This window comes from Peromyscus leucopus, chromosome 7 (genome assembly GCF_004664715.2).
Source record: "Peromyscus leucopus breed LL Stock chromosome 7, UCI_PerLeu_2.1, whole genome shotgun sequence".
NCBI classification, from domain to species: Eukaryota; Metazoa; Chordata; class Mammalia; order Rodentia; family Cricetidae; genus Peromyscus; species Peromyscus leucopus.
Genome location: NC_051069.1, coordinates 49036421 through 49063940, shown reverse-complemented (window position 1 = coordinate 49063940; position 27520 = coordinate 49036421). Strand labels below are relative to the sequence as shown.

The window sequence follows — 27520 nt, the reverse complement described above, 5'->3', positions numbered from 1 at the left end:
AAAATGTCACTTGTCCAGGCTGATAATTAACCATGTCTTATATTCTCTTGCACCTTACAGTGATTTGAAGGGCGTGATAGTGACCCTCAGTGACGATGGGCACCTGCAGTGTTCATATCTGGGGACAGACCCTTCTTTGTTCCAAGCTCCAAAAGTTGAGTCAAGAGAGCTCAACTATGATGAACTTGATGTAGAATTGAAAGAACTTCAGAAAATCATCAAAGATGTAAAATCACAAGGTATTTCATTTGCAGTTTTTATTGTATAATTTTAATGTTAATTATAAAATTCACCTTATGTTGTATATGGATATTGCTCTGTAAATTTTAGTTAAATTTCACTCCCAGGCTTAGTTGAAGATTTTGACTAAAGCATTGCTCTTTAACATACAAGGGCCTTGGACTAACTTTGTGTAGGTGGCTTCTGAAAACTAGTCTTACTGCAGATACTGTTGTGGTTAATGTGTTCTAGGGCAGCTCTGTCTAGACTTTAGGTATTTTGCCTTCTCAGTGAAGGCGAAGTGGTTCTTAGTGGTGTTAGGCCGTGAGAAGAGCACTGAAGCTTACAGTCAGTCATTAACTTACAATATCCTTGGTTCCATTTGCTTCTTTGAAAAGAGATCCAAGTAGTACATGAATTGCCACTTTGTTACTAAAAATGTAGTAATTTGCAGCTTATATGATATAATTTATGCTTGGAGTTAATTAGCCGTCCAAATGGAGTGCAGTCTGGGATACTCTGACTTCCAATGACGCAGGGACTGGTGATATTTTCAGTTCCCAAGTTTTGAGTAGCTCAATGTTATTTTATGTCCGGACTCACAAGGGTGTAATTTTATTGTAAATTAAAAGGAGAAACAAAACACCAATCCTTCGGCTCGTGTTGGACATGTGAAAATCATTACTTTAAGTTCCCTTTTCAGGGTCAGGTAAAAGTATTTTCTTAATGAGAAAAAATATGGACCATTTTCACATAAAAGAAATGTTAAAACAAGTAGTAATAATAAAAGAAACGGAGCATCAAAAGCCAACCAAAGCAAGAGAGCCGATCTTAATCCTGGTCCGTTTGCTTCACTTGGTTTATGTATTTTTTGATCTCTATTGCCAGGATTATATTCCTCTGTCTTTAGGAACTGAGATGATATATTAAAATAGGAATATTAAAAGTAAAGATGTTATGCTTTGGCTTCACACGTTCTTATAGAAAGTTTTCAAAGTAAACCATTGAAATGGAGATCTTTCAAGCCTCTTGTCAGCATGCCTCGTCAGAGTGGAAGTGATGAAGATGGATGCATCAGGCTGCAATATACAGTTTAAGTTTCCAGTTTTGATACCAATATTTTAGAGGATGAATGGAATTACAGTTTTTGTCATTTTAGTGTGTAATTGGAGAAAATTGTTTTATCTATCTATCTATCTGAAACATGAAGTTTCGCAAGCTCATTAAATAATGTGGGTTTTACTCAAGTTTCTGTCTTGCGATTCTTGCCATTCCACAAGGAATGGCTAATGGTAGTTTAATGAACATGAATTATGTAAATTGTTCAAAAATCCCGCATAACTAATCATTATCTCCTAGTAGTCATAGCCCTTCAATGAAAAGGCTTGGGCGTTTTGTTTGCTACTTCCTTGATCCTTTTGTTTATCTTGAAAAAGTTTCTTTTAAATAATAATTATTTTATTTTTTGGGGGAATTTCATACATGAGTACTGCATTTATATCAGTTTCTACTCTTCTTTGTCACCCTCCAACTCTTCCCATGCCTTCCCACTCTTCATATCCATGACCTCTTCTCCTTTAGTTGTTATTATTACTGCACGAGCGTGTGCGCGCGCACACACACACATGTATAAATATAGCCTGCTATGTCCATTTGCTATTGCTCATATGTGTTGGTGTTTAGGGCTGACCTTTTGGGATTAGATCACCTATCACAGGGCTTGTCCCTGGAGAAGCCTGATTCTCTCCGCAGCCATTGACTGACTGCAGCTCTTTATCTAGGGTAGACCTTGTGAGATTTTCCTATCCATGTCAGCTTGTGCAGTCTTGTTTAGGGAGCTGTACTGTTTAGATTTCATGGGTGCAGCTTCCCTGTGATATGTAGAAGACATTGTCTAGCAGCAGACACCTCAGTCCTTTGCCTCTTACAGTCGAAACCTTCTCTTCCACACTGGTCCCCAAACCTTAGCTGTAGGGCTTGTGTTACAGACCTAGTGGCTGGGATTCGGCTCACAGCTCTTCATTTTTTCCAGTTGTGGATTTCTGTGATGGTCTCTGAGGCTAGAAGAAGCTTCTTTGATGAATGAAAGTTACACTTATTTGTGGATTTAGGATAAGGTTTTGGATGCAATTAGAAATTATACTAGCTTAGCAAAGTGGCAGTCTTAGACTCTCCCTTCAGCTCCATGATCTCACCAGCCATGGGGAGTTGCCTGAGTTTACAGGACCAGGCACAGTTGCCTCCTATTGAGTATACCTTAAGTCCAGTTATTTGGCTCTTGGATCAAGTGCCATGCTGCACTCTTTGGGACATCTTGCTGTGCTGACCATTGTGGTTTGTAAGCCTTACAGCTGGGAAGGACTATTGATTATTTGTTTCTCTTGGCAACTTGCATAGGACCTTAAGCTACAACAAGAGTTAGTCCTGAGGGAGGAGGCTTCCAGATCAGTTCCAGCTTGATTCTTCCAAGTCTTGTGTCTGAAGTATGTGGTGTCCTCAGAAAGAGGGTCTTACTTTCAAGTTCTGGAAGACAAGTTTTTGTCTTCAGAGTCTCTTGAACTCCCACAACTCAGTAGAGGTTGCCCATGCTTGGCATGGGTTTTTGCTAGACAGTCTGTGGCTCGTGGGTCCAACATCATCACCACAATTGGTATAACTTCATTCAAGCTATGTACATGTGTGCACATTTACATTTATTATGTATTTACTTTTAAGTGAACATGAAACAATAGCTTTTCCAAATATCCTTGGTATTATTTCCTGCCCCACTGTAGTGCCCACCTTCCTAACTTCCTAATCATCACTTCCATTTCTCCATTTCCCCTCGATAGCATCTGTATCCTTCTATCCCTTCTCTCTAGAACTATCCACCCTCTGCCATAAGGCCATTTTATTTTATGGTTACTGTGGCTACTCTAGATATATTACTTAAGCTAGGGGTGCACCCACAGACTTTGACAAAAGTTGTTTTTTACATAATCTCAACATTTGATTAATGTTTAAACTTCTCTGTATTTTTGTGCTACCTTTGTTTGATTTTATTTTTAAAAAAGATACAGAGAAACTTTTAAGAAATAGAAGATTTTACTCTATTTTATTTCTAGACATAAAGAATATTTAGTATTCTGTTCCTTTGTGAAAGTTTGATATTTCTGTTCACCTAAATACTTTTAATTATAGGAAATGACATTATTTCAATATAGATCATGAAAAGTCTGAACACTAAAGTTCTGGATGACCTCATTGTTCATTTTACTGATACTTTAGTATAGTGGCTTTTTAAAACAAATGAATTTGTTACATAAATATTTAAAAATGAAACAATTTGTTTCATGCAATATATTTTGATCACAGTTTTCTCTCCCACATCTCCTCCCATACCCTCTCCACATCTCTATCCATCCAACTCCATGCCTTCTTTCTCTCTCTCATTAGAAAATAAATAGGCAAATACAAAAACCATACAAGCCATGCTGAAAAAAAAACAAACCCAAAAACAAAACAAAGAAAAAACACAAGGATCACATAGATACATACATACACACAAAAAAACCAAAACCGATAAAAACACAGAATTGGAAACCATATTATACAAGCAAAATACCAATAAGATAAAATATGCCCGAACAAAGCACTATGAGACAAAAATTCTACAAAAATCCCATTGAGTTCATTTTGTACTGGCCGTCTACAGCTGGGCCTGCGGCCTACCCCTAGTGTGTTTATCTGCCCAGAGAGACTCCATTGGAGAGAACTCTTTCCTTTGCCAGCAGTTGTCAGTTGAAGATAGCTTCTTGGTTGGGGAGGGAGCGTGTGTCTACTTCCCCCTCTTGGCACTGGCTTGGACTCATGCGCCCCCTCTCTGTGCTACCACAGCACCCTGTGCACGCTGCCACAGTCTCTGAGTTCATATGTGCGTCAGTCATGTTGTGTCTGGAAGACGCTGTTCCCTGAGTGTCTTCCATCCTCTCTGGCTCTTAGGATCTTTCTGCCTCCTCTTCTGCATAGCTCCCTGAGCTGAGGGGAGGGGTTTGACTTTTTAAAAAATGTGCATTGTTTTGTGGGCTATATTCCATACTTAGAGCTTTTAAAAACTTTTTCAAAGAAAGAGTTGCAGCAAAATCTAAAGCCAGTGTCAAGAAGATGTTTTGTTGCACACATGGTGTATATATCTACTGTAATAAAATTTTTTGAAGCTGATTTTATGTGTGTAAGTTATATAGGGAATATATGTTATAAGCATGAAATTATAGCAATAATTTCTGTGCATATGGTGAAGCTTTTGAAAATCAGAGTGCTAGTATGAATCCTGCCAAGTGTTTTCATTAGGAGGAGTCAACAATATCTTTCAGTGGGCACTTTCAAGAGATGGGGTTTCCCTATGACTTAAGCACGTATCATACACTCTTTACCTAGTGTGTTCCTGAAGCCCTGGATGTGGCATTTAAGTGTGCTTTCAGACAAGTACAGAGTGCAGACATGGGCAAGATAAATACGTCTGTATTCCATTTGGAATATGTGTGGGCCGACTTAGTTGATGCTATCTCCAAGAGCTCAGAACAGTTGAACTTAGTTTGTTCATTCCCGGTTGTGTGTGGGTACACGTAACAGAATGCCAGAACGTAGCAGCTTCAACAGAGGGGAGAGGTTTGTTTGTTTCTCTTGTAAAAGAAGCCCAGTAGAAGGCGGTTCAGGGTTGGCTCCACAATTCTTCAGGGACTTTGATCCTTCTATTCCAGCAACATGTCTTGGTTCAGGAATGCTTCTGGAACTTCTGCCTCACATCTGCAGCTGAGTCAGCCCCTAAAGGAGCTTTCCTGGAAGCCACACCCTGAGCTGCTTAAGCTTTTATCTCACTGACCCTTTCAATCTGCAAAACAGCCCGGAAAATTTCGTGGGGTTTGCTGATGGCTGTCCTTCTGGACAACACGGAGCTACTTTTAGTGAAGAAGCAAAGAATGGTTATCAAATGGCCAACAAAGAGCCTTTTATATCCTTCCTAGCTTTAGTATTCCCTTTTCAGACTTTGCTGTAGTGATGGATCCACCTTGTGGTGGTTTAGGACAGTCCTGCTGTGAGACACTCAAGTCAATGGTATTATTCTCCATCCTCAGCGTGTGTGGACCTTTCCTTTTAAAGATCTTGGGTAGCTGTAGATGCTCTAGGTATTGTGTAGATAGGATTTCCAGACATGAAGGCTGTTCTTCAGAATCCCCCTTTTAGGGAGAAACAGCTCTCATAAAAGCATGTCTCCACTGCCCAGCCCCAATACCACTCACTGGTCATGCTATTAAGAGCTGTGTTCACATCTAAAACAACCACTGTGATTAAATTTGAGCCTGGAGTTGGGGGAGGAACCTTTTTCTGTGGTGAAGTTGAATACTTCCACAACAATAGTACTGGCCACAAAGAGAAATGAGGGAGAGTGGATGTTGACTGTCAATTATCTGATATGGATGACTGTGTGTGCACATATTTATTACTTAAAATATGTTACTTAAGCACATATTTGTGTGACCATACATAAATACATACGTATTTTATGCATATCTAGAAATATAATTTGTTTCTTATTTAGGATAACTTACATTTTGTAATATTTCTTTGTGCACCATAAACATTAAAATTAGGGAAATGAAATAGTATGCATTTGTTAGTCTACTTTGTGTTATAACAAAAGGCTTGAAGCTGAGTATTTATGAAGGAAAGTTTTATTTAGTTAACAATTATGAGAGATTCAAGGGCATGAAGCCAAGACTGGCTTGTGTTTAGTAGTACTTCAGAGAAATGGGCGAGGTGGAGACAGAAGTATGTGTAAGGGAAACTGTGCATCATAAACCAGGGACCCAGGGGGAAGGGAGGGGCCAGGTTTGCCCTGTTCCTAACTAGACTCTTGTCAGAACGAACTGGGGTCACAGGAATGCTGCATCAGTTTCTTCCTTGGGCAGTGCCCTCAGTAACTGGAGGACTTCCTACCAAACCTCACCTTTAAAGATGCTGCCAGTCCTTAGCCCTACAGAACCCGAGACCAGCCTTCAAAGAGACAGCCTTTGAGGGACACAGTCAACCCCTGCTAAACCATATGTATGTGTTGGTGGTATGTCTGTGGTATATGTATGTGCATGTAGTCTGTCTGTGGTATATGTATTTATATGTGGTGTGTGTGTGTGTGTGTGTGTGTGTGTGGCATATGTATGTACATATGGCATATGGATGTGATAAAATAGTTCAGGCTTTACTAAAAGGATAAGTGTGGAAAGCATGTCTCTTTGACCATAGAACCTAGTTCCAGTCTTTGACTATCAGCCTTACTGAGTTTTGAACCAACCTTCCTTCCTTCCTTCCTTCCTTCCTTCCTTCCTTCCTTCCTTCCTTCCTTCCTTCCTTCCTTCCTTCCTTCCTTCCTTCCTTCCTCCCTCCCTCCTCCCTCCTCCCTCCCTCCCTCCCTCCTCCTCCCTCCCTTTCTTTCTTCCTTCCTTCCAGTTTTTCAAGACAGGGTTTCCCTGTATAGTTTTGGTGCCTGTCCTGGATCTCATTCTGTAGACCAGGCTGGCCTCGAACTCAGAGATCCGGAGTTTTGAATATTTCTTAAAAATATTAAGTCTTATTTACACCTTTTATACAGATATGTTCATATTAGATTATACATCTTACTGTTTAAAATATTAAGAAGTATTTCTGAGTCCTTTTATGTTAGTTCACATGGGTTTATGAAATTCTTACTGCTCTGGACCACTGGATAATATGGATATTTCATATTTTATTTAATCATCTCCTTATGAAGATACATAGATAGTTAAATTGTTTCATCTTTTATTGATTATTAATAACAGAGACCCTCCTTGGGCATGCCTGATAAGCTCTTGGGTGTGGAATTGTTAAGTCAGAGGATCTCTACATTTTGTGTCATGATAGTCATAGACAAGTTACTTTCCAATGGGTTGTACTAGTTCAGGCTTTCACTAATAGGGAAAAAACTACAATTCTCAGAACTGGGTGCTTATTGCTCAGTACTTAGGTAGTACTGGAGGAAGACAATTTTTGTTCAATGTCTTATTGAGGAAAGAATTAGCATAAAATTTTAATTCTATAATTCATTATATTTTTGACTCACGAGCATTTACAATTTAGTTTTTGATATAAACACAGCACATTTTACTTTATGATTAGATGTTTTGTTTAATTACAGGTGTTTGGCCCATGACTGACAGAGAAGAGGACTTGAAAGTGTCCGCAGTCGTCTCCTCTAGCCTCGATTCTGTGTCTGTAGGTATATTTATGTTTTTTGAATTGTGCTCAAATTGATTTAACTTCCAGGCTTCTTGGTAGGAACTTATGTGATGATAACACATTTCAGAGTTTGTTACTTTCTAGACCAGTGGTTCTCCACCTTCCTAATGCTGCGACCCTTTAACACAGCTCCTCATGTTGTGGGGACCCCAGCCATAAAATTGTTTCTTTGCTACTTGATAATTGTAATTTTGCTACTGCTATGAATTGTAATGTAAATATCTGATATGCAGGACATCTGATGGGTGACCCTGTAAAAGGGTCATTTGACCCCCAGAGATTGAGAACCACTCACTCTGTTTTCTTAGTGTCTTGGCAGGCTCTGTTTACAAAAGGAGGGAGAGGTGAGGGGGCAGAAAGTTCCTTAAGCCTCCTTCTCAGTACCGTGTTACTGAACCTGTCCCTGCTGATCTTTTAGAAAGTGCATGGGATGAGGCTGGAGAGATGGCTCAGTGGTTAGGAGCACTGACTGCCTTTTCAGAAGATCCACATTGGTTCTCATCCCCCAACTGGCAGCTCATTATGGTCTTTAACTCCATTTCCAGGGATCTGAGGCCCTCTTCTGGCCTCTGTGGGCACCAGTGTATACAAACAGGCAAAACACTCACCCCCACACATAAAGTAGAAATAAGTAACGCTGGAATAAAAGTTTAATGAGGTAATGCTTCTGCGTGGTCCCTGTCCAGGTTTGATGTTTATAGTCTTTCATATGTCACAGTAGTAATGAGGGCAGGAGTGTAGTATACACGGATAGTGGGTCCAGAAATTGTTTCCCTCTGCTGGACTCTGCTTTGTTGAGTTGTTACCGCTGTCATCATCATCAATCACATTTTTCTTTTCCAACATCACTTCCACCACCTCATCCCACACCCTCTACTCATCTTGCTCACTGCCGTACGCTTCGGACTCGCTGTGTATTGGGTGCTCTGTGTCTGTTTGCTCTGTGACCGATTAAAATGGAGAACCAGGAAGGCTGAAAGGGACTATTACTCCATGTCCTTGTTTATTCTTCCATAGAACACGTTTTTGTGTGTAATCATGTCTCATTGCTTGAGGTTTGTATGGAATTCATTAAGTTTATATGTATCTCTGTCCAAACTTGATCAGTTAAGTGACTGAACTTGGACATTTTCTGCATTTAGCGTTGATATCATCATGTAATTTTGCCTTGGAAATGTGTTTGCTATTTAAGTATCATAGCATAATATAGCAAGTGGTTGTCAGAGCCTTCAAAGATTAACTTTTGTATAACCAGCCAACTCAAATTATGGTACAAACCATGTTAATGTTGCTATGGTATAGTACATTAGGTGCAGTTAAAAGCGGCAGGAACATAATATGAAAGAAGCATTGACCCAGCTCACTCGCACAGTAGAGGCTCTGTATGAAAGGTTGCCCTTCAGCAGACACTGTTTTCACCCTACCTGAAGAGTGTGGTGGGAGGGGGGGAGCTTAGTTAGCTGACAGATGTTCACACATTTTCTCCCTGTGGAAATGACTCCTTTCCGCTATGTTGGGCAACTTGTAGAGTTTTTTCTAGACTCTCTGAAACATAGGCTATTTGGAGTGAGGAATTCTCTTTGTCTTTAGGAACATTTTGGACTCTACATTGTAATATATATTCCCTGATTGGTAACTTTGAGTGCTGTTCTTCTTCCTTCATGTCTTTTTCCTGCTTCATTTCCTGTATTACTGTACTTCCTGTTTTATTTCTGTCTTCCTGCTTCATTTCCCGTCTTGCTATACTTCCTGCTTCATTTCCTCTGTCTTTCTGTACTTCCTGCTTCATTTCTTTTGTCTTGCTGTACTTCCTGATTCATTTCCCCTGTCTTGCTGTATTTCCTGATTCATTTTCTCTGTCTTACTGTATTTTTTTTTTTTTTTTTTGAGACAGAGTTTCTCTGCATAGCCTTGGCTGGTATTTTTCCTTTCTAAGAACTGTTTTTAGATTACCATACTTACTTCGATGGAATGAATTAGCCTGACAGTTTATGTCGCTGTGGAGTCATGATGTCTTCTTACAGTCATTTCTCTGCTATGATTTCATGTTCCCCAGATACTGCTGTCCTTGAAATGCCTAGGTGTTTAGACATGGGTTGAAAAGGAAACAGGAGGTATTTCCTGCTAGATCCGTGGGCAAATGTGAAGTTATTTCCTGGCTTTAGGTAACATAGTACTAGAGCAGAAAGCTTGAATTAATATTTTTTTAATCATTATTATGAAAGTGCAAATCTCTGAAACAGAAGTAAATTTTTTCTATTGGAATAGGATCTTCTGCAGTGGAGACATGCACCATGGTCTCATCTTCCTCAGGGAACAGCTTTATAGCTTTATCAGGGTTCAAATGGGACTTCCTGTGGAGTTGGAAGTAGAATGTGAATTTCTCAGCTCTTAATTCTTCAGATGCCCATGGCATCATAATGATCTCTATTTAGAAGTAGTTAGTGTTTTTTGCATAAAAATCCAAATAAAATGTACAATAGATCTGATTTATTCACCATGCACAGTCATTATAGTCTCAGTTGTTCCACAGGAATCCATATGCATATTGTTAGAAAATATATGCCCTCTTGGTCTTATTCTATTATAGAGTGAGTATTTTTCCCTCACACTGTATAACATTATAAGGAAATCTTTGCCTTGCTCTATTATGCTAGAAGTTCTTTAAGCAGTAGGACCAGGCAAACCAAGCTAATGGTGATAGATTACCCACTGAACTCTTTTATGAGATGTAGTAAAGAAAAATGCACTTGCATGTTTAGTTTCCAGGTGTAAGGTTACTCAGTATATCATTAATTACATGTCTCAGTTACAAATTATTAACCTGAATAAAGCATGCTTTTTACATAATGGTATATCATAATGTTTCTATGGGAATTGCAAGGAGAGATTTGTCCATATAAAGAACTAGTTAGTAGCATTAATATTTTCAGTGTTAAAGTGAACTAGCTTTTCTAACTCTTCTTCCCTTTTTGATGAGTGGGTTTTAAATACTGTTCATGATTTTCTACATGAACATTTCCAAAATGTCCTATGGACTCTTAGACTATTGTGTGATGAACCCTTCAGTTAGCTTTCTGTGTGATGGTGGAGAATGTCTGTTGCATCCAATATATTCACTCAGTTCTAATGCTGTTGAAATCAGTAGGAAAACTTTTCTCAATTCTGTGTTTGCAGCAAGCCACTAATGTTGAAGTTGGAGCTGACTCCGTTCCGTCCATCACAGTGAAGGTAGGTACCACTTCTAGACGACAGTGGGCAGGCAGCATTGTGTATTCCAGCCTCTGGTCCCTGCTGCTTTCCTCGTTTACTGCCATAGGAAGTACATGCTTAAAATCTGGAGTTTTCTTCAATCTCAGTAGCAAATAGAAAACCTTTGTTGTTCCCGACAGCTATAAAAGTTATAATTACACTTGTAGAAAAAATCATATATACACAAAAATGTGTTAGGCTTTTCTCCTCCCTTGTTTAAGAACATAGCATGACCTGGGCTCCTTTTTCTAGTAATAAGTTTTCTTTATAAGACTTTTTTGTCACTTAAAAAGTTTTCTTTATAAGACTTAAGTCTTTATAAGTCTTATAAAGAAATTGTGTTATTACCATCCAGTTATAAGCCAGTCACTGTAGCATCATGTATGGATTGTGAAGGGATATTGGAGACATACATGTATATTAAGAAAATCATTCTTTTATTATGATTACATATGTGTTTAAAAGAATTCTCAGGCATTTATCTGCTATGACATTAGCTTTAAATGGATACATTTATGGCAAGAAAATATGAAATGAAGAGGCTATAAAGTAGAGTAATGACAAATTGATAGTCCTGGAAAAATAGAACATGAATGATGTAGTTTTGGTTAAGAGTTTCAGTATTGTCACTGTAGAGTTTCAGAGCTAGAACTCAAATGTGGAATGTTCTTAAGGCACTTAAAGTGTGGTAATCAGTCAGCACGTTATTAAGCTGAAAATATTTATCACTGTCCAGACCTTAGAAGCCAGGAAAAGTTGTGGATCTTGGCGATTCACTTAGTCAAAACTTGGCGGACTTTCTGTTCCCTCAGATTTTAGCTTGCTGTCCTTGGAGAAGCTTGACAAGGTAGGAGGCTTTAGCAATTGTGTTCGCTTACACTGGCCCAGCGGGTGGCCCAAGTGTGGAGATCTTTGGTAAGGCTGAAGGGAGCCCAATCTTACAGCAGTTTCCTAAGCTAACGTTTCTGGATCCTTGCCATTGGAAACAAGGGTGGTCTTTCTCCAGCCACCCTGCCCCTCCCCAATCGCAGACTCTTCTGGAAAGGCATTAGTGGCAAGAAATCAAAGACTTAAGAAAGAAGTAACTGCAGAGGTGCAGGAATGACCTATATGTTTGTGTAGGGAAGCTGTTTTAGATCTGTGTAATGGCATTGTTCAGACACAGTCATGTGACCGTCAAGGCTCTCACTCCATTGCCAAAAGAAGTCTTGTGCCCAAAGCAGATCACACCGTACACGTCCCCACCCTTACCATCCAACAGGAGGTGTTGCTATTAGTGAACACACCTTTCCCTCCCACACCTTCCCTAGGCTTTCGTTTGTACCAGCCACCTTAAAGCGATGACACGAGTTCTGGAACATTCTCTGCATTAACTACACTGACCATGCCTCGGTCACAATTCTTCTTCTCGTTGCCATGATAAAAGTAGAGGAGAGACCATGGCATGCAATGTCACATGACATGGGCCGGACTTACACAGCAGACAGGATGATTTTCTGATCCTGTCTGATAGTTTCTATACAAATTTCTGCTGTAAATCTCTCCTTATGGCCTTTTATAACAGCAGCAGCCAAGATATATACCCAGTAAAGTTTCCATCATAATAAATCCAGTTAATTGAGAAAATTTTTCCATCCGTTCCAAATGAATGAAGATGTGGCTACCTTGAGTATGTGTGCATGATGCGTGACCATCTGCTCCAGGCAACAGGCAGAGTGCTTGTTCATACCTGGCCTGGCAGTCGTATTTATATACCTAGGGTAAACATTTGGTATTATATTTCCTAAGGATTATATTTTATTTCTTTAGAATCAGAAAATGGCATGGAAAGTTCTTGTATTAACATTTTATATTTTCTCCCTAATATTCTACAATTATTTTCCTTTTAAAATATGAGGTTTATGATTTAGCCAAGTCTTTAATTCACTTTTTGGCTCAAAAACAACTATTCTTTGTTACTGTAGTTATTTTTGTCATATCTCTTTGATTTGTGCTTTGAAAGTGCCTAGACCATTGTTGGATTCAATAAATCTGATGTGGGAGCTATCATGGTTGTTCATCTAACCCAGATGCACACCCTGTAACAATGTGAGACTGTGTGATTTCTGTCTAAGCCACCACCATTATGCCAGCAGAGTCAGGATGTCTGCTCCTTTCCAAACAGTTTGTTATTACTTCAGGGAGTTGTCTCTCAGGCTCACATGATGCTCCTGAGGGCGGTTTTTGCAGCCCTCCAGTACCCATGGCCTCAGTGGGGTTGGGCATGTTGTTTACTTTCTCTGCACTAACTTCTGAAATGTAAAATGGGAGCCTTTTCATTTATAAAGTTACGATTTAAACACTGCTGTGTGAAGGCCTGGCCCTGGCTTTTGGCAGAGAGCAGTTCAGTTACATTTCTCTCCCTTTTAATTATTGGCTTCAGGAAGAACTACTCAGCTCTCAGCACCGTGGTTTTCTGTCTTGTAGGATGCTGTGTGATAGTCCTTATTTCACACAGCTGTGAAGATTATGAGAGATAAGACACACAAATCACTCACGAGCATGCTTTATGAATATAGAAAAGTCACTATGACTATTACATTTAATTACATGTATGCAGAGGACATTGTGTTGTTGTTAATAGAAGAATACTTAATTGTGTCCTGTTAACTTACTGGTCCAGCTAGCCATCTGAAAGATGCTGGTGTGTGCCACTTACACAGCTTCTTTTTGCCACAGTCACCTTGAGGGTTTTGTCCCAGTGGCCAGACATCACTGAGGAAGTTTTCTTTCTGGTGTGCCAGATACCTTGTGCATTAGCAGGGTTTTTATAGTAAAATTCCAGGATACATTTTTTTTTTTGCTATGTTTATCATATGTATTTGCCTCAATAATTTTCTCTTAAAAACATTACTTTACATCTCAAAACATTTTTGTTTGGATTATTTTTAGGTTGTTGAGAATACGTCACTTAAAATCAATACATAACATTTGCTGACTTTAATTGTATGCACATTATGTTTGTAGGTCAATTATACATTTTTGTATATTTTATGTTAATATATTTGTGTAATTGAGGGACAAGTGATGCATGCCTTTTACGTAAGAGACAGAGCAAAACTAGTTTTCTTCATAATAAAGACATCATTGCGTTATGTCAGTTAACAACGCTATGTGTCTACCTCAGATGGTAGAATCTACTAACTAGATTGAACCGCTCTGTAGCAAAGGAAGAATCACTTTCAACCAACTGCTGATTCCAGGTTGTATATAAGGATCACCCGAGGAGGTATAAAAGTCTCAGCCCTTGAGTTTGCCTCCAGATATTCTGAGTGACCCTACCACACAGACTAGTGCTTGGCTGTCTATTAATAGTTAGAAGAAGTCATCTTACACGGACAATTCCAAGAGGCTGAAACTCATAGGAAATCAGAACCAAAGAGACAAGATACCCAATGCAAAGCAGGTGTTTCATTCTTTGATGCCCTCACTGGCACATGGCACTGTACTCTAGTGAAGATGCTCGGGTCTGATGTTACCAACACCCTCTTCAGAAGAGAGTGAGACATCCTGGCCTCCTGTCCCCATACCTGTTCCTTCTTCTGGGCTAACTATTATCCCACAGATCTTAGCTTTTGGGTTTACAGGGGTAGAATTTCTTAGCATCACCAAGTAAGATCAGCAGTTTGGAATTTTAATCCCTCAGGAGTAGAGTAGTTAACACCCTTATTCTTTGATGGTGTCTAGAACTGGTTATGTCATAGTAATTTTGTGATTAGCCACAGAAGAAAATGCAGTGCTTTGATATGCCCTAGGGTAAAATTAAATCCATACAAGTGAGGAAATTATCAGAATAATTGTCGTTTGTAAAAATAAGTATACTGATACTAAATAAGATAAATAATCCACAATAGTACAATTGTGTTTAAGGAAAGAACAAACACATTTATGCCATTATGCAGTTTTTCAATACAGATGAGAACAGCTGTTTTCTCTCTCTGATACTGAGACATCGCTATATATAATTATACGGTACACAGTGATTGGTAGAATCTTTGCAGATTTGGCCAGCCATACCCCATCTAATTTTAGAACACTGGACCCCTTAAAAGAAATGACAATAACCATTGATTGTCCCTGTTATCTCTTTTATTTTGAAGCAAGTGTCAATCTATATAATTTTTTTGTAGAGGTTGCCTATTCTATTTATTTTATTGAAAATTTAAATAAAGTTTTTCGGAGTTTTTTTGGAGATAGGGTTTGTCTATATAACAGATAAGTTTTTAATATAATGGTTTTATTAATTCATGGAGGATTTTATACAGTGTAGATCATATTCACCTCCTCTTATCCCTAAGTCCTCCCTGATCCTTGCCAACCCATAACTTCTGTAGTCTTTGTTTTGTAAAGGTCACCAAGTTTAGTTTGTACTCCCCATTTACTCAGGGATCTGGAGCCATCCACCAGAGCATTGTCAGCCTACGTCCCTAAGGAAAACTGTCTCTCCACACCTCAGAAGTCATTAACGGTCAATTTCTTCTGAACTAGGGGTGGAACCTTGTGAGCCCCTTGCCTCTCCATGTTGGAGTGTTGACTGGCTTTGTCTTACTCAGGTCGTGTGCAGGTAATCACACCTGCCGTGAGTTTATGGGTGCAGTGGTCTCGCCATGGCCAAAGACACTGTTTTGCTTCTGTCTTCCCAACCTGTGGTTCTTAAAGTATTTCTGTTCCCTCTGCTGAAGTGGTTCCTGGGCCTTGCAGGGGAAGGGGAGCCATATATTTTATGTAAATAGAATTATACTGTATGTGATTCTTTGTGATTAGCTTTTTTAAAACTTAATATAATATTTTTCAAAGTTTATGTGTCAGCCTCATTTATTTTTGCTGAATGTTACTCTGTGGTATAGACCACGCTCTGATTGCCCGTGGAGATGGACATTTGGCCTGTTTATACTCTTTAGCTGTTATGAATGAACTGTTATAAAACTGCTCATGGTTTACCAGGTTTCTTAATTATTTGTTAATGATTTTTAGTTGGTTGTAGTAGTTTGTCAACGTGAATAAAGTGGAATTTAATATTATTAATAATTTGTGTGTCCTTAGATTTCCCTGCAGAATCGAGTGGTGTTGCAAAAAGTCAAATTATCAGTCTATGTGCAACCGCCGTTAGTATCGACCTGTGATCAGTTTACCTTTGACTTCACGGGTAAGTTTCCTGTTTGTCCTATGTTTACTGTGGGGGGAGGTTTCTAAGGAGCACTGAGATCTTCCTGGGAAATAAGTGGTGGCATTCCTTCACAGATATTTCCCCACCTTGTGTCACATATGATTACTGATGAATAATTTTTAGATTATGAATTTCTAAGTATATTCCTTAACTAGCTGTATCTGTTATTGTATCTGAATACTAGAAATTGGAAGACCTCTCTCTCTCTCTCTCTCTCTCTGTCTCTTTCTCCTCCCTCTCTCTCTCTTGTGTGTGTGTCTCACTGTGTGTGTGTGTGTGTGTGTGTGTGTGTGTGTTGCTAGAGATTGAAGCTTTGTGCATCAAGGTAAGAACTCTGCCAGCTGAGCTGTGTCCTCAGCCCTGGAAGTCTTCCTTTAATGGTGTTTCTCTAGTGACAGCTGTAGTGAATCAGTACCATTGGAAGACAGAATACTGGCTTGAGATTTGTCCCATATTTGAATTTAACTCCTATACTACTTGGTGTATGATTTGGGTGGACTATTTCAGTAACTACTTAGAGCCTGCTACTTTAACTGGTAAGCAGAGAATGATGACATCTCTGTGACAGCATTGTTTGGAAGATGTAGTTAGAAAATGAAATTATATGAACTATCTAATAACATAAAAACAGTAACATAAATGGTAATTATTCTTTGTATAGAATAATCTATGAGTTCTTTGTATAGAATTCCATATGAACCTCTTATAAGTTGCCATTAGTCCAGTGAGAATGATCTTAGTTAACTTTTTAAATTTTCTTTCAAAAAAAAATTTTTTTTTAAGACAGACTCTCTCTGCATAGCCCTGGCTGTCCTAGAACTCACTATGTAGATCAGGTTGACCTTGAACTTATAAAGTGCTGGGATTCCAGGTGTGTGCCACCATGCCTGGCTTCTTTTCTGTTTTTAAATGGTATCTCCAATTTATTTTTTTTTTGTACAAGTTTTTTTATTTTTTTCTTGAGTGTTCTTTTACCCATTATTGTTTTAATTTTTAACGTTTATTTTTTTTGTTTATGTGTGCCCATGTGTATGTGCTTGCCATGTCTGGAGGTCAGAGGTCAACTTGCAAGAGAGAGTTCTTTCCTACCATGTGATTGCTGGAGTTAGAATTTAGGTTTTGGGTGTGGTGACAAGTGCCTTCTCTGCTGAGCCTTCTTGTTGTCCCATTTATCTTTCTAAAAACTATTATGAAGAACTTTTGTTCTAGATAAACTCTAAAGGCTCTGTAATAATGGTAGGCAGCCCATGCACCACCGCAGGAGGACAGGACAGTCTGTAAAGCTGCTGACATCATCTGTATCCAGTCCCGTTCAGACTTTGTGCTAGCCACCACAGAGTACTGTCTCCCCAGGTTTTCTGGCCCTTTTTGTTCCCCCCACTTTTTCTGCCTGTTGACCCAGGGAAGGAGATGCAGGGTTGAAGAGTGTGGAACCTTGGTCCTTCCCTCTGTATTCTGGACACCTCATAATTAAAAAATGGAGTGACAGTGGCATTACCTTACAGTAGTCCTGTGAGGATTGTATGAGTGGCTGTTTAAAGTGCTTTTTGAAGTACCTGGTATGTAGTAAACGCTATAAAAAGTTTAGTTATTGTTAATAATTGCATCCATCACATAACTTATGTATAACTTTCATATTCCCTATAGCACCAGATATGACCAGCATAGTAGCATTTTCTGTTTACCTGAAGAGAAGTTACCTTCCATCCGAATTAGAAGGAAATGCAGTTGTTTCTTATTCCAGACCAACAGGTAAAATATACAATGATTTGCAACCTTATAAACAAAATTTAAGTTAAATGACTTAAGTGTTTAAGATAGAAAAGAATACCATTAAAGAATGTTCTTTTCTACTGCAACTCCATGAATTATTATTCCAAATACTTCCATGTGTTGTGTTAATGACAGTGTGTTCATATGATTTCTGTGTGTGCTGTCCTCTTTCACCTAATAGAAAATATGATGTATTTTTTATTAGCACTAGAAAAGTGTTCTCTAGATCATAATTCATTTATTTAAACTAAAAGAGCTGGTATGAATTAGTGAAAAAAGCATTAAGCCACTATTCAATTTTAGATAAATTTTAAATAAAACTCCTTACCTTCCATGTTAGAGTATTTAGGAGCAGATCTGTTACATTTTCATCTGGAGTTTAAGTCAATTTTTTTTTTTTAGATTTAAAAATTTTATTTTTAAAAACTTTGCATACAAGATATTAGATATCATTAGATTGTTCTTAATAGGCATGATTAGGTTCTCTCTAGACTAGGAGTGATTATCCTGTTACAAACTTGAACTTAGTTGACTTTGGTATGATCGTCTTTTCCTTTCTTGTGTGGTAATTATTTCATAGTAACACTTGGATGTCAATTGGTTGTTAGAAAATAAAAATTAGTGGGTAACTCTTTAAAAGGTGTTTCAATGTAGTAGAGCTGGTAATCAGATATTGCAGCAATTTTATATTTGTGTTTTAAGAACATTTCTGGACAGTTTTAAGGCTTATTTTTCCAGTTAAAAAGGCGTATAGTTTTTAAAAAAACCCAAGTCTCTATATTTTTATGCTCAGTTTAGCTTAACATCTGAGTAATCAGTTACAGTATTACATAGTTGTTTATAGAGATGTCTCAATTTATACAATTCTTTCACTAATATTTAAGGAAAAGTAGTGATACTGGTTGAAAAAAAAAAAGAGAGAGAATGGCTAATGCCTTGTGGACCACACACTCAAAGTGCTTCAGATACTGTGAAATCGACCATTGCTTTGTGGCCTGCAGTGGCATTTACCATTTTGGTCACATATCTTTCTTATAGATAGAATTTAGAATATCATAAATTATTAGTAAAGCAGAGGTCCCGACACTATTTGGTTCACAGTTAGTTACAAATGAACATAAGAAGTGTGTAAAATAAGAACAAGAAGACAATCCTTAAAACCCGAATGAACATTATTCCAGAGTAGTATCTATGACAATTATTTCAAGAAGGACTGACTGGCAATGTTAACACTGTGCTTTTACATTTTCACTCAACCTTCCCACTTGATATTCTTCATGTCTCTTGGATAGTGAGTTGCTTTTTTTAACCACATTTATACTGGAGAACCATTCCCGTGTACTTTTGAGAACAGAGGCACAAACACATTGTTGAATTTCATTTACTTAGGATTTGCTCTTCAAATAAGGCTTTTGTTTTCTTTGTTGGGGTATATGTGCTATTCCTGTAAATTTAAATTATATTTTAAACAGATGTGTATCAAATTTGTCTTGTAGCTTTACCACAGATAATTAGTTTGCATTCTTTCTTTCCCACTGTCTTTTGCATTGCTTCTTATGGATAGATCGAAATCCTGATGGTAAGTGAAAAGATAAAGGAGAAAATGAATTATCAGGCTCAAATTTGTTGTTAAACTCAAATCAGTGGGCGTTACAGCATGATCAACCCTTTACATTAGCTTATGTTGTAACAGATTTCTTTAGGGCGATGTCTTAGTCTTGCTATGAAGGGCAATGTGCCTGTTTCAAGAGGATTCTCATTACAAATGAGGTGAAAGGTAAGAACAGAGTGACTTAAATAAGATTTGTTTTTAATTGTACATGTGTGTGTACATCAGGTTGGTGGGTGTATGTGCATGTGTGAGTGCGGGTACCCTCGGGTTTGGAAGAGGGGTTGCATCCCTTGCCTCTGGAGTTATAGGTAGATGGGAACCACCTAGTGTTGGGAACTTGATTCCTCTGGAAGAACAGCTGTGCTCTTAAACTGCTAAGCCATTTCTCGAGCCCTGGAATGCCTTTGTTGAGGAACACCAAAAATGTCATTGGCAAATTTTTGCTGAAAGTCCTTAGTACATGTTCATTACTAGATTATTTTACTCACATTAAAGAATAGAGAATTAAAAATATACATGCCAGTTAATTTTAAATGTTCTTCTAAATGCTCAAATAAACCAACCTGTGTCTGATAAGAATGCTATGTGAACTATTATGCAACTGTCTCTCGTCTCATTCAGGATTTCTAAAAGATGAACTTGCCTGAGGTAGTGTTGTTAGTCACTTTCCCATAGTGCACACATGCCAGGCTCTGCTAAGTTTACCTTAGTTTCTTAGGTTTCCCAATAGATGTGATCTCTTTAAGGGTGGAGATAAATGACTCCTCTTTGAACTGTAGACTGTCAGGGTGCACAACAGACATTAAGTATCTCCTAATTTACTTTCCCCTTAAGTTATATAGATTTAACACAGCAGATTATCTTTATTGAAGTTACCTTAAGACAAGTTTTAGATAATAATATCCACCAACTAGTAGTAATTGGATATAGTTAAACCACTGTTAAAACAGCAATATTTAGTCACACAATCTTTTTCTCTTCCTTCCTTCCTTCCTTCCTTCCTTCCTTCCTTCCTTCCTTCCTTCCTTCCTTCCTTCCTTCCTTCCTTCCTTTCTTTCTCTCTTTCTTTCTTTTTTTCTTTTTAAAGACAGGATCTCTCTAGGTAGCCCTGGCTGTCCTGGAGCTTACTATATAGACCAGGCTAGCCTCAAACTCACAGAGATTCACCTGCCTCTGCCTCCTGAGTGCTGGGATTCAAGGCATGCGCCACTACGCCACTACACCCAACATACTCATACAATCTTGATGATGCAACAGTTTGAGTCATGTAGCCTGTAATAGCATGTGATCTAAAGGCAAACATATATTTATATGAGCAATGTGTTGCTGGAGGGCTTCTCTCCAGGTTTCACCAAGCCCCGCAGTCCCACAATCCACGTATAAAATAATCACTCAGACGCTTATATTACTTATAAACTGTATGGCCGTGGTAGGCTTCTTGCTAACTGTTTTTATATCTTAAATTAACCCATTTCTAAAAATCTATACCTTGTCACGTCTCTTGTGACTTACCGGCGTCTTTACATGCTGTTTGTCCTGGCGGTGGCTTGCAGTGACTCCTTCTGCCTTCCTGTTCTTTCTTTTCTCCTCTCTGTTAGTCCTGCCTATACTTCCTGTCCAGCCACGGCCAATCAGGTTTTATTTATTGACCAATCAGAGCAACTTGACATACAGACCATCCCACAGCACAGCCAAGTGCAGACCATCTCGACACCTGCACTCAGGCCCGTGGTCCTAGTCATCCTCTATGCGGACCTGCTGGTAAAGCCACGAGGAACCCACGGAAGGGCTCCCACAGGACATACAGAACATCCCACAGCAGCAATGTCTTAATATTAGTGTAGATTTGTAGCTTAGTAATATGAAACTTACTTGATAAATTAAAATTTAGTTGAACTAAAACTATTACTATTTAAATTCTAATCCTCCAGAGTGTATGAGGCTAATACAATTTTAATTTAAATTTTGTAAATTGCCTTAGTCTTATTCAAGTGGTTAAGTTTAAAAGAGTAGGTAAAGGTTGTTGTTGAAAAATATTTACCACTTTTATCATAAGCTCAGCTCAGACCATGAGAAATATCAATCAGAATGGAAGTTTCCATATTTCAATATACAGGTGATCGTGATTTTTAATAATTTCTTTTGATGTGGTTTAAATTATTATTAAATGCAAGGGAGCAGGGTTGAAATACACAACTGTATCCAGTAGTGAAAAGCCCCAATTGCTGTCACTCAGATCTCACTCACACACACGCTTTATATTTCACAGACAGATCCATTTTCTTGTCTTGATCTGTTCAGGCCGTGTTGCAGAAAAGCAGTTCTGGTCTCCCGTGTCAGAAAAAGGAAGTGAGAGCCGGGCGGTGGTGGCGCACGCCTTTAATCCCAGCACTCGGGAGGCAGAGGCAGGCGGATCTCTGTGAGTTCGAGGCCAGCCTGGGCTACCAAGTGAGTTCCAGGAAAGGCGCAAAGCTACACAGAGAAACCCTGTCTCGAAAACCAAAAAAAAAAAAAAAAAAAGAAAAAGGAAGTGAGGTTTATGTGGTCTCACAGGAGTTAGCCTCCATTATTTCTACATTAAAGTTACATGCCATGGGTGGAGAAAAACATGCCCGTAGACAAAGTACAGTATGTTACCTGTCACTGCAGGAAGGGTCAGGAAGTCCTGGCTACCAGACATTGCTGCTCCTCTGGACTTCCTGTTTGCAGTAAGAAATGACTCCAGCAGCCTTGCAGAGCGTTCACAGGTCTTCTATAGAAGTCTAATTTATAGATGTGGCTGTCCTATTCGCGTATATGTGTGCATGTGTATGCAAACACACACATACATACTATGTCCATTTTTCAAGCACTTGTTGGTTTCCTGTTTGAAAGTGATCCTGGGCTGGTGTGTATGCCAGGTGTAATTAGAATTTTCGTCTTGGAAAATTGTTCATTCAGGGGTGGTTTTAATGTAACTTTTCTCTCTGATTGACAAATGACTTTGTGATTAATTGCATTGTAGCAGTTGTTACTATCCATTTCCTCTAGCGGGTTATGGGAAGGGAAGCCATATGAAAGGGAGGTGATTCAATTTGCTTAAAAATTCCAGATCCTATACAGCAAAGTCAGACTGATGAATGACTCAGTTGATATTGGAATCCAATGAATGATGAACACTTCTTTTCTCAGCTTAGATTGCAGAGTTGAGTTAGCCAGCTAGGCAGACAGTTTTTGCCAAGAGCAGAAAGGAGGTGTCACTGGGGGCACAAAGAGTTAGGACCAATTAGGCTTTTCAACCAGGTTCAAAACTGTTCCAAGAGCAACAGTGAAAAGGTCTTTATTTTAATTTTTCTTTTTCTCTTGAAGCAAGGTTTCGTGTAGCCCTGGCTGGTTTCAAGGTCGATACATAGCTAAGGATGACTTTGAACTTTTTACCCTTCTGCCTTTAGATTTCAAGATCTGAGATTACAGTATGTGCTACCACACAAGGCTTGAAAAATCTATTAATCTAGGCAATTCTTGAAAAAAAATCCTTTTATTTTATGTGCATGGATGTTTTGCCTGCACGTGTGTATGCATACCATGCCTGTTCCTGGGTCCAAAGGGGCCAGAAGAAGGCATCACATCCCCTTGAACTGGAGTTACAGATTGATGTGACTCGCCATATGAGTGCTGGAATTCAAATGTGGGTCCTCTGGAAGAGCAGCAAGTTCTCTTAGCCATGGAGCCATTTCTCCAGCCCCCCTTTTCTTCTTTTTTAAAAAAGATCTTTATTTATTATGTATACATTGTTCTGCTGCATGTGTCCCTGCAGCCAGAAGAGGGCACCAGATCTCATTTTAGATGGCTGTGAGCTACCCTGTGGTTGCTGGGAACTGAACTCTGGACCTCTGGAAGAGCAGTTAATGCTCTTAATCTCTGAGTCACCTCTCCAGCCCCTCTTTTCTTTACCATAAGTGTGCACACACGGAGCCTTCTCTCCAGCTTGTTCCCATTCCTGATCTCCTGCATTCTCACCAGTTTCTTCAATTTAAAATAAAGCCAGTGTTGTTGATCATCCCTGATTTTAAAATCATGAGTCCTTGTACCTGGTGCAAGTGATGTAGAGGCCGTGACACAGTTTTTGGAGAAAGTTTGCTTGAACAGTTAACTTAGATTTAGTTGAAAGTGTGTATCAGTACAAAGAGTTAGGACCAATTAGGCTTTTTCAACCAGGTTCAGAACTGTTCCAAGAGTAACACTGAAAAAGTCTTTATTTTAATTTTTCTTTTGTTTTTCTTCAAGCAGGGTTTCATGTAGTTGGTTTGAACAGTTAACTTAGAATTTAGTTGAAAGTGTATATATAAGATTATATTCTTTGTGTATAGTCAGAAGTTAAAGCATTTTTGTTATACTATTCATTTGAAATTAAAGAGATAGAAGCAACTTTTGTTCTTTCCACACTGTATCTGTTAACCGGGGGTTGTAACTTTAACTTATCTATTATAATAGAAACCTATTTAAGGCTTCATTTTCATAATTTTGGGATATATGTAATATATAGAATTTCCTTAAAGTTAGCAAAGAAGCACTTGGTAATTTTTTACATGTGGTGGAATTGATAACTGTGGCTTGGAAAGTATCTTAGAATGTGTTACCATAATATTTTGACTCAAAACTTTTCATCATTATTAAGTACAAACACATATGCCCCTAAAACCCACACAGAACTTCAGAAAGTGATACCTGGGGACTTTTCTGAACACACACCATTCTAGGATTCCAGAAGTAAATTTAACATCTGTTGGTTACGAACAAAACCTGAGCTGGGTAAGAACTGGTGGGTGACAGATTGTGTGGAGAAGAATGACGGGTGTGCCCCACGTGATCAGAAGAAGCATTTGATTGTTTCCTTCACCAGCAGGGCCCAGCCCTGCTGATCTTCCCTCACTGTCCTAGGAGGAAGGAGACAGAACACATCTCCATCGTCCATGGGGACTCGGCCCCAACTCAGTCATCTTGACAAACTGTGTTTCTAATTTCAACTGCTTTTGCTTTTACTGTTGTAAAGCTCTCACTGACCCCCCACAGAGAAATGAAGAGATTAGTTTGCGAATGCACTAAGTAGAGTTTTCCATTTCTGTACAGGACTTCAGTAAGATGCTGATTTCTATGTTTTACTCCCACCTTTCATATTATCTTGTCAGAAACAGAATCCTAGAATGAAAAGAGAGCAAGCTCAAGGTTAAAATACTGATTTTTAGATTTATAAACAACCTTATAAATTTAGTTTCATTCTTGGTTGTTTTACAAAAAGAATGAAAAGTGATTTAAAATAATTTTGAGAATGAAATTATTCAGCTTTGTTATTAATTAATTTAATTAAATTATTCAGTTACCTGCTTAACTATACCTGTATGAATACTGACAACATTTACCATTAAATACTAGGCTTGAGTTATAAAAATTAGAACTTAGAATTATAATGTGAAATTATGATAAAACCTAATTCTCCTAAGTAACATTTTTAATATTAATGTGTAAAATTGTCATGAACTTCAGAAAATCTCATGTACATTGAACTTTCACAGTAATAGTTTGTTGAAAATAGTTAATATAATTTGAATCCTTAATATGTGAAAGTATCTAGCTGGGCGGTGGTGGCGCACGCCTTTAATTCCAGCACTCGGGAGGCAGAGGCAGGCGGATCTCTGTGAGTTCGAGGACAGCCAGGTCTACAGAAAGAGATCCAGGAAAGGCACAAAGCTACACAGAGAAACCCTGTCTTGAAAAACCAAAAAAAAAAAAAAAAAAAAAAAAAGGAAAAAAGTATCTAAGAATTTAGAATGTCTTGGGTAGACCAATTTCAGATATAATAATGCAGAGTCTCATGGAAACTGAGTGTTCTTTGTTCATTTTATTTTATTTTATTTTTGCTTTTAAACTATTTATTTATTTATTTTATTAATTTCTTTCTTCATGTCTTTTTTTTTGGGTAAGAATTTTTTTTTATTTATTTTATAATACTATTCAGTTCTACATAATAGCCACAGATTCCCTTGTTCTCTCCCTTCCTGCCCCCCTCCCCTTCCCCCCAGCCCACTCCCCATTCCCACCTCCTCCAGATCAAGGTCTCCCCCAAGGACTGAGATTAACCTGATAGACTCAGTCCAGGCAGGTCCAGTCCCCTCCTCCCAGATTGAGTCAAGCGTCCCTGCATAAGTCCTAGGTTTCAAACAGCTAACTCATGCAACGAGCCCAGGACCTGGTACCACTGTCTAGATGCCTCCCAAACAGATCAAGCCAATCGACTGTCTCACCTATTCAGAGGGCCTGATCCAGTTGGGGGCTCCTCAGCCTTTGGTTCATAGTTCATGTGTTTCCATTCATTTGGTTATTTGTCCCTGTGCTTTATCCAACCTTGGTTTCAACAATTCTCGCTCATATAAACCCTCCTCTTTCTCACTAATTAGACTCCCAGCGCTCCACCAGGGGCCTAGCCGTGGATGTCTGCATCCAGATTCCTCAGTCCTTGGATGGGGTTTATGGCACAACTATTAGGGTGTTTGGCCATCCCATCACCAGAGTAGGTCAGTCCTGGCTGTCTCTCGACCATTGCCAGCAGTCTTTTGTGGATTTCTGTGGGCCTCTTTAGTAGTCTTGAACGCATTGGCATAGGAGATCACTTCCTAAATATAACACCAGTAGCACAGACACTGAGACAAACAATCAATGGACCTCTTGAAACTGAGAAGCTTTTGTAGAGCAAAGGATATGGTCAACAAGGCAAAGCGACAGCCTACAGAATGGGAAAAGATCTTCACCAACCCCACATGTGACAGAGGACTGATATCCAGAATATATAAGGAACTCAAGAAATTAGACATCAAAATGACCAACAGTCCAACTGAGAAATGGGCTTTAGAACTAAACAGAGAATTCTCAACAGAGGAAACTCAAATGGCTGAAAGACATTTAAGGAATTGTTCAACATCCCTAATCATGAGGGAAATGCAAATCAAAACAACTCTGAGATACCACCTTACGCCTGTCAGAATGGCTAAGATCAAAAACACTGAAGACACTTTATGCTGGAGAGGATGTGGAACTAGGGGAACTCTCCTCCACTGCTGGTGGGAATGCAAGCTTGTACAACCACTTTGGAAATCAATATGGCACTTTCTTAGAAAATTGGGAATCAATCTCCCCCAAGATCCAGCTATACCACTCCTGGGCATATACCCAAGAAATGCTCAATCATACCACAAGAGCGCTTGCTCAGCTATGTTCATATCAGCATTGTTTGTAATAGCCAAAACCTGGAAACAACCTAGATGCCCTTCAACTGAAGAATGGAAATTGTGGCACATATACACAATGGAATACTACTCAGCAGAGAAAAACAATGACATCATGAGGTTTGCAGGCAAATGGATGGATCTAGAAAAAATCATCCTGAGTGAGGTAACCCAGACTCAGAAAGACAAATACGGTATGTACTCACTCATAGGAAGATGCTAGATGTGGAACAAGGATGACTGGACTGCTACTCACATCACCAGTGAGGCTACCTGGAAAATGGGACCCCAAGAAAGACACGGAGAAATGGATGAGATCTACATGAACAGCCTGGACATGAGTGGGAGCAATGAAGGGCGAGGGGCAAGGGAAAGAGAGTGGGAGATCCTAGCTGGATCAAGAAAAGAGAGGGAGAACAAGGAATAGGAGACCATGGTAAATGAAGACCACATGAGAAAAGGAAGAAACAAAGAGCTAAAGAGGCCCACAGAAATCTTTGCTCATTTTAACTGATAGCTGTAGGCTGTGGCTAGGGCTTTGAAAATCTTAAAGAATTGTCTCAGTAATTGAATGATTTTCATACTGTCTAAATGGGCTAGTCCTTAAAAATATCCTGCTTAAATATAGACCTCACGCCTATGCTTGTTTGAACTCTTTAAAATAGTTTAATCAATTCTTTAAGCATTTCATTCAATATGTTTTGATTATATTCACTCCTGCCCTTCCTGCACCCTCCCCAGATCCACTTCTTCCTCCCCACACCCCCCTTTCTGTTTGATGTCCTCTTTTTGAAAATCTCCAGTCCCCAAATTTTCACTTTATAATGTTTTAAAGATGACTGTGTCACAGCAGACATTCCAGTCCTCTGGACCTCACAGCTTTCCCATTTCCTCTTCTGTGATGTTCTC

At 38.8% G+C, this 27520-nt stretch overlaps 1 protein-coding gene across 5 annotated transcripts in view; it reads left to right on the top strand.

Annotated features, from left to right (window-relative positions):
* The window catches only part of Bbs9 (Bardet-Biedl syndrome 9), a 436605-nt gene that overhangs the window by 187949 nt on the left and 221136 nt on the right, over positions 1 to 27520 (top strand). For 3 of the 5 annotated variants that reach the window (XM_028872557.2, XM_028872558.2, XM_028872559.2), the window contains 6 exons: positions 61 to 239; positions 7409 to 7485; positions 10687 to 10740; positions 15844 to 15946; positions 17615 to 17719; positions 19305 to 19319. In XM_028872557.2, the coding sequence (XP_028728390.1) occupies positions 61 to 239; positions 7409 to 7485; positions 10687 to 10740; positions 15844 to 15946; positions 17615 to 17719; positions 19305 to 19319 (533 nt within the window). The remainder of the gene's footprint in view (positions 1 to 60; positions 240 to 7408; positions 7486 to 10686; positions 10741 to 15843; positions 15947 to 17614; positions 17720 to 19304; positions 19320 to 27520) is intronic. The other 2 variants (XM_028872560.2, XM_028872561.2) reach the window with 1 other exon arrangement.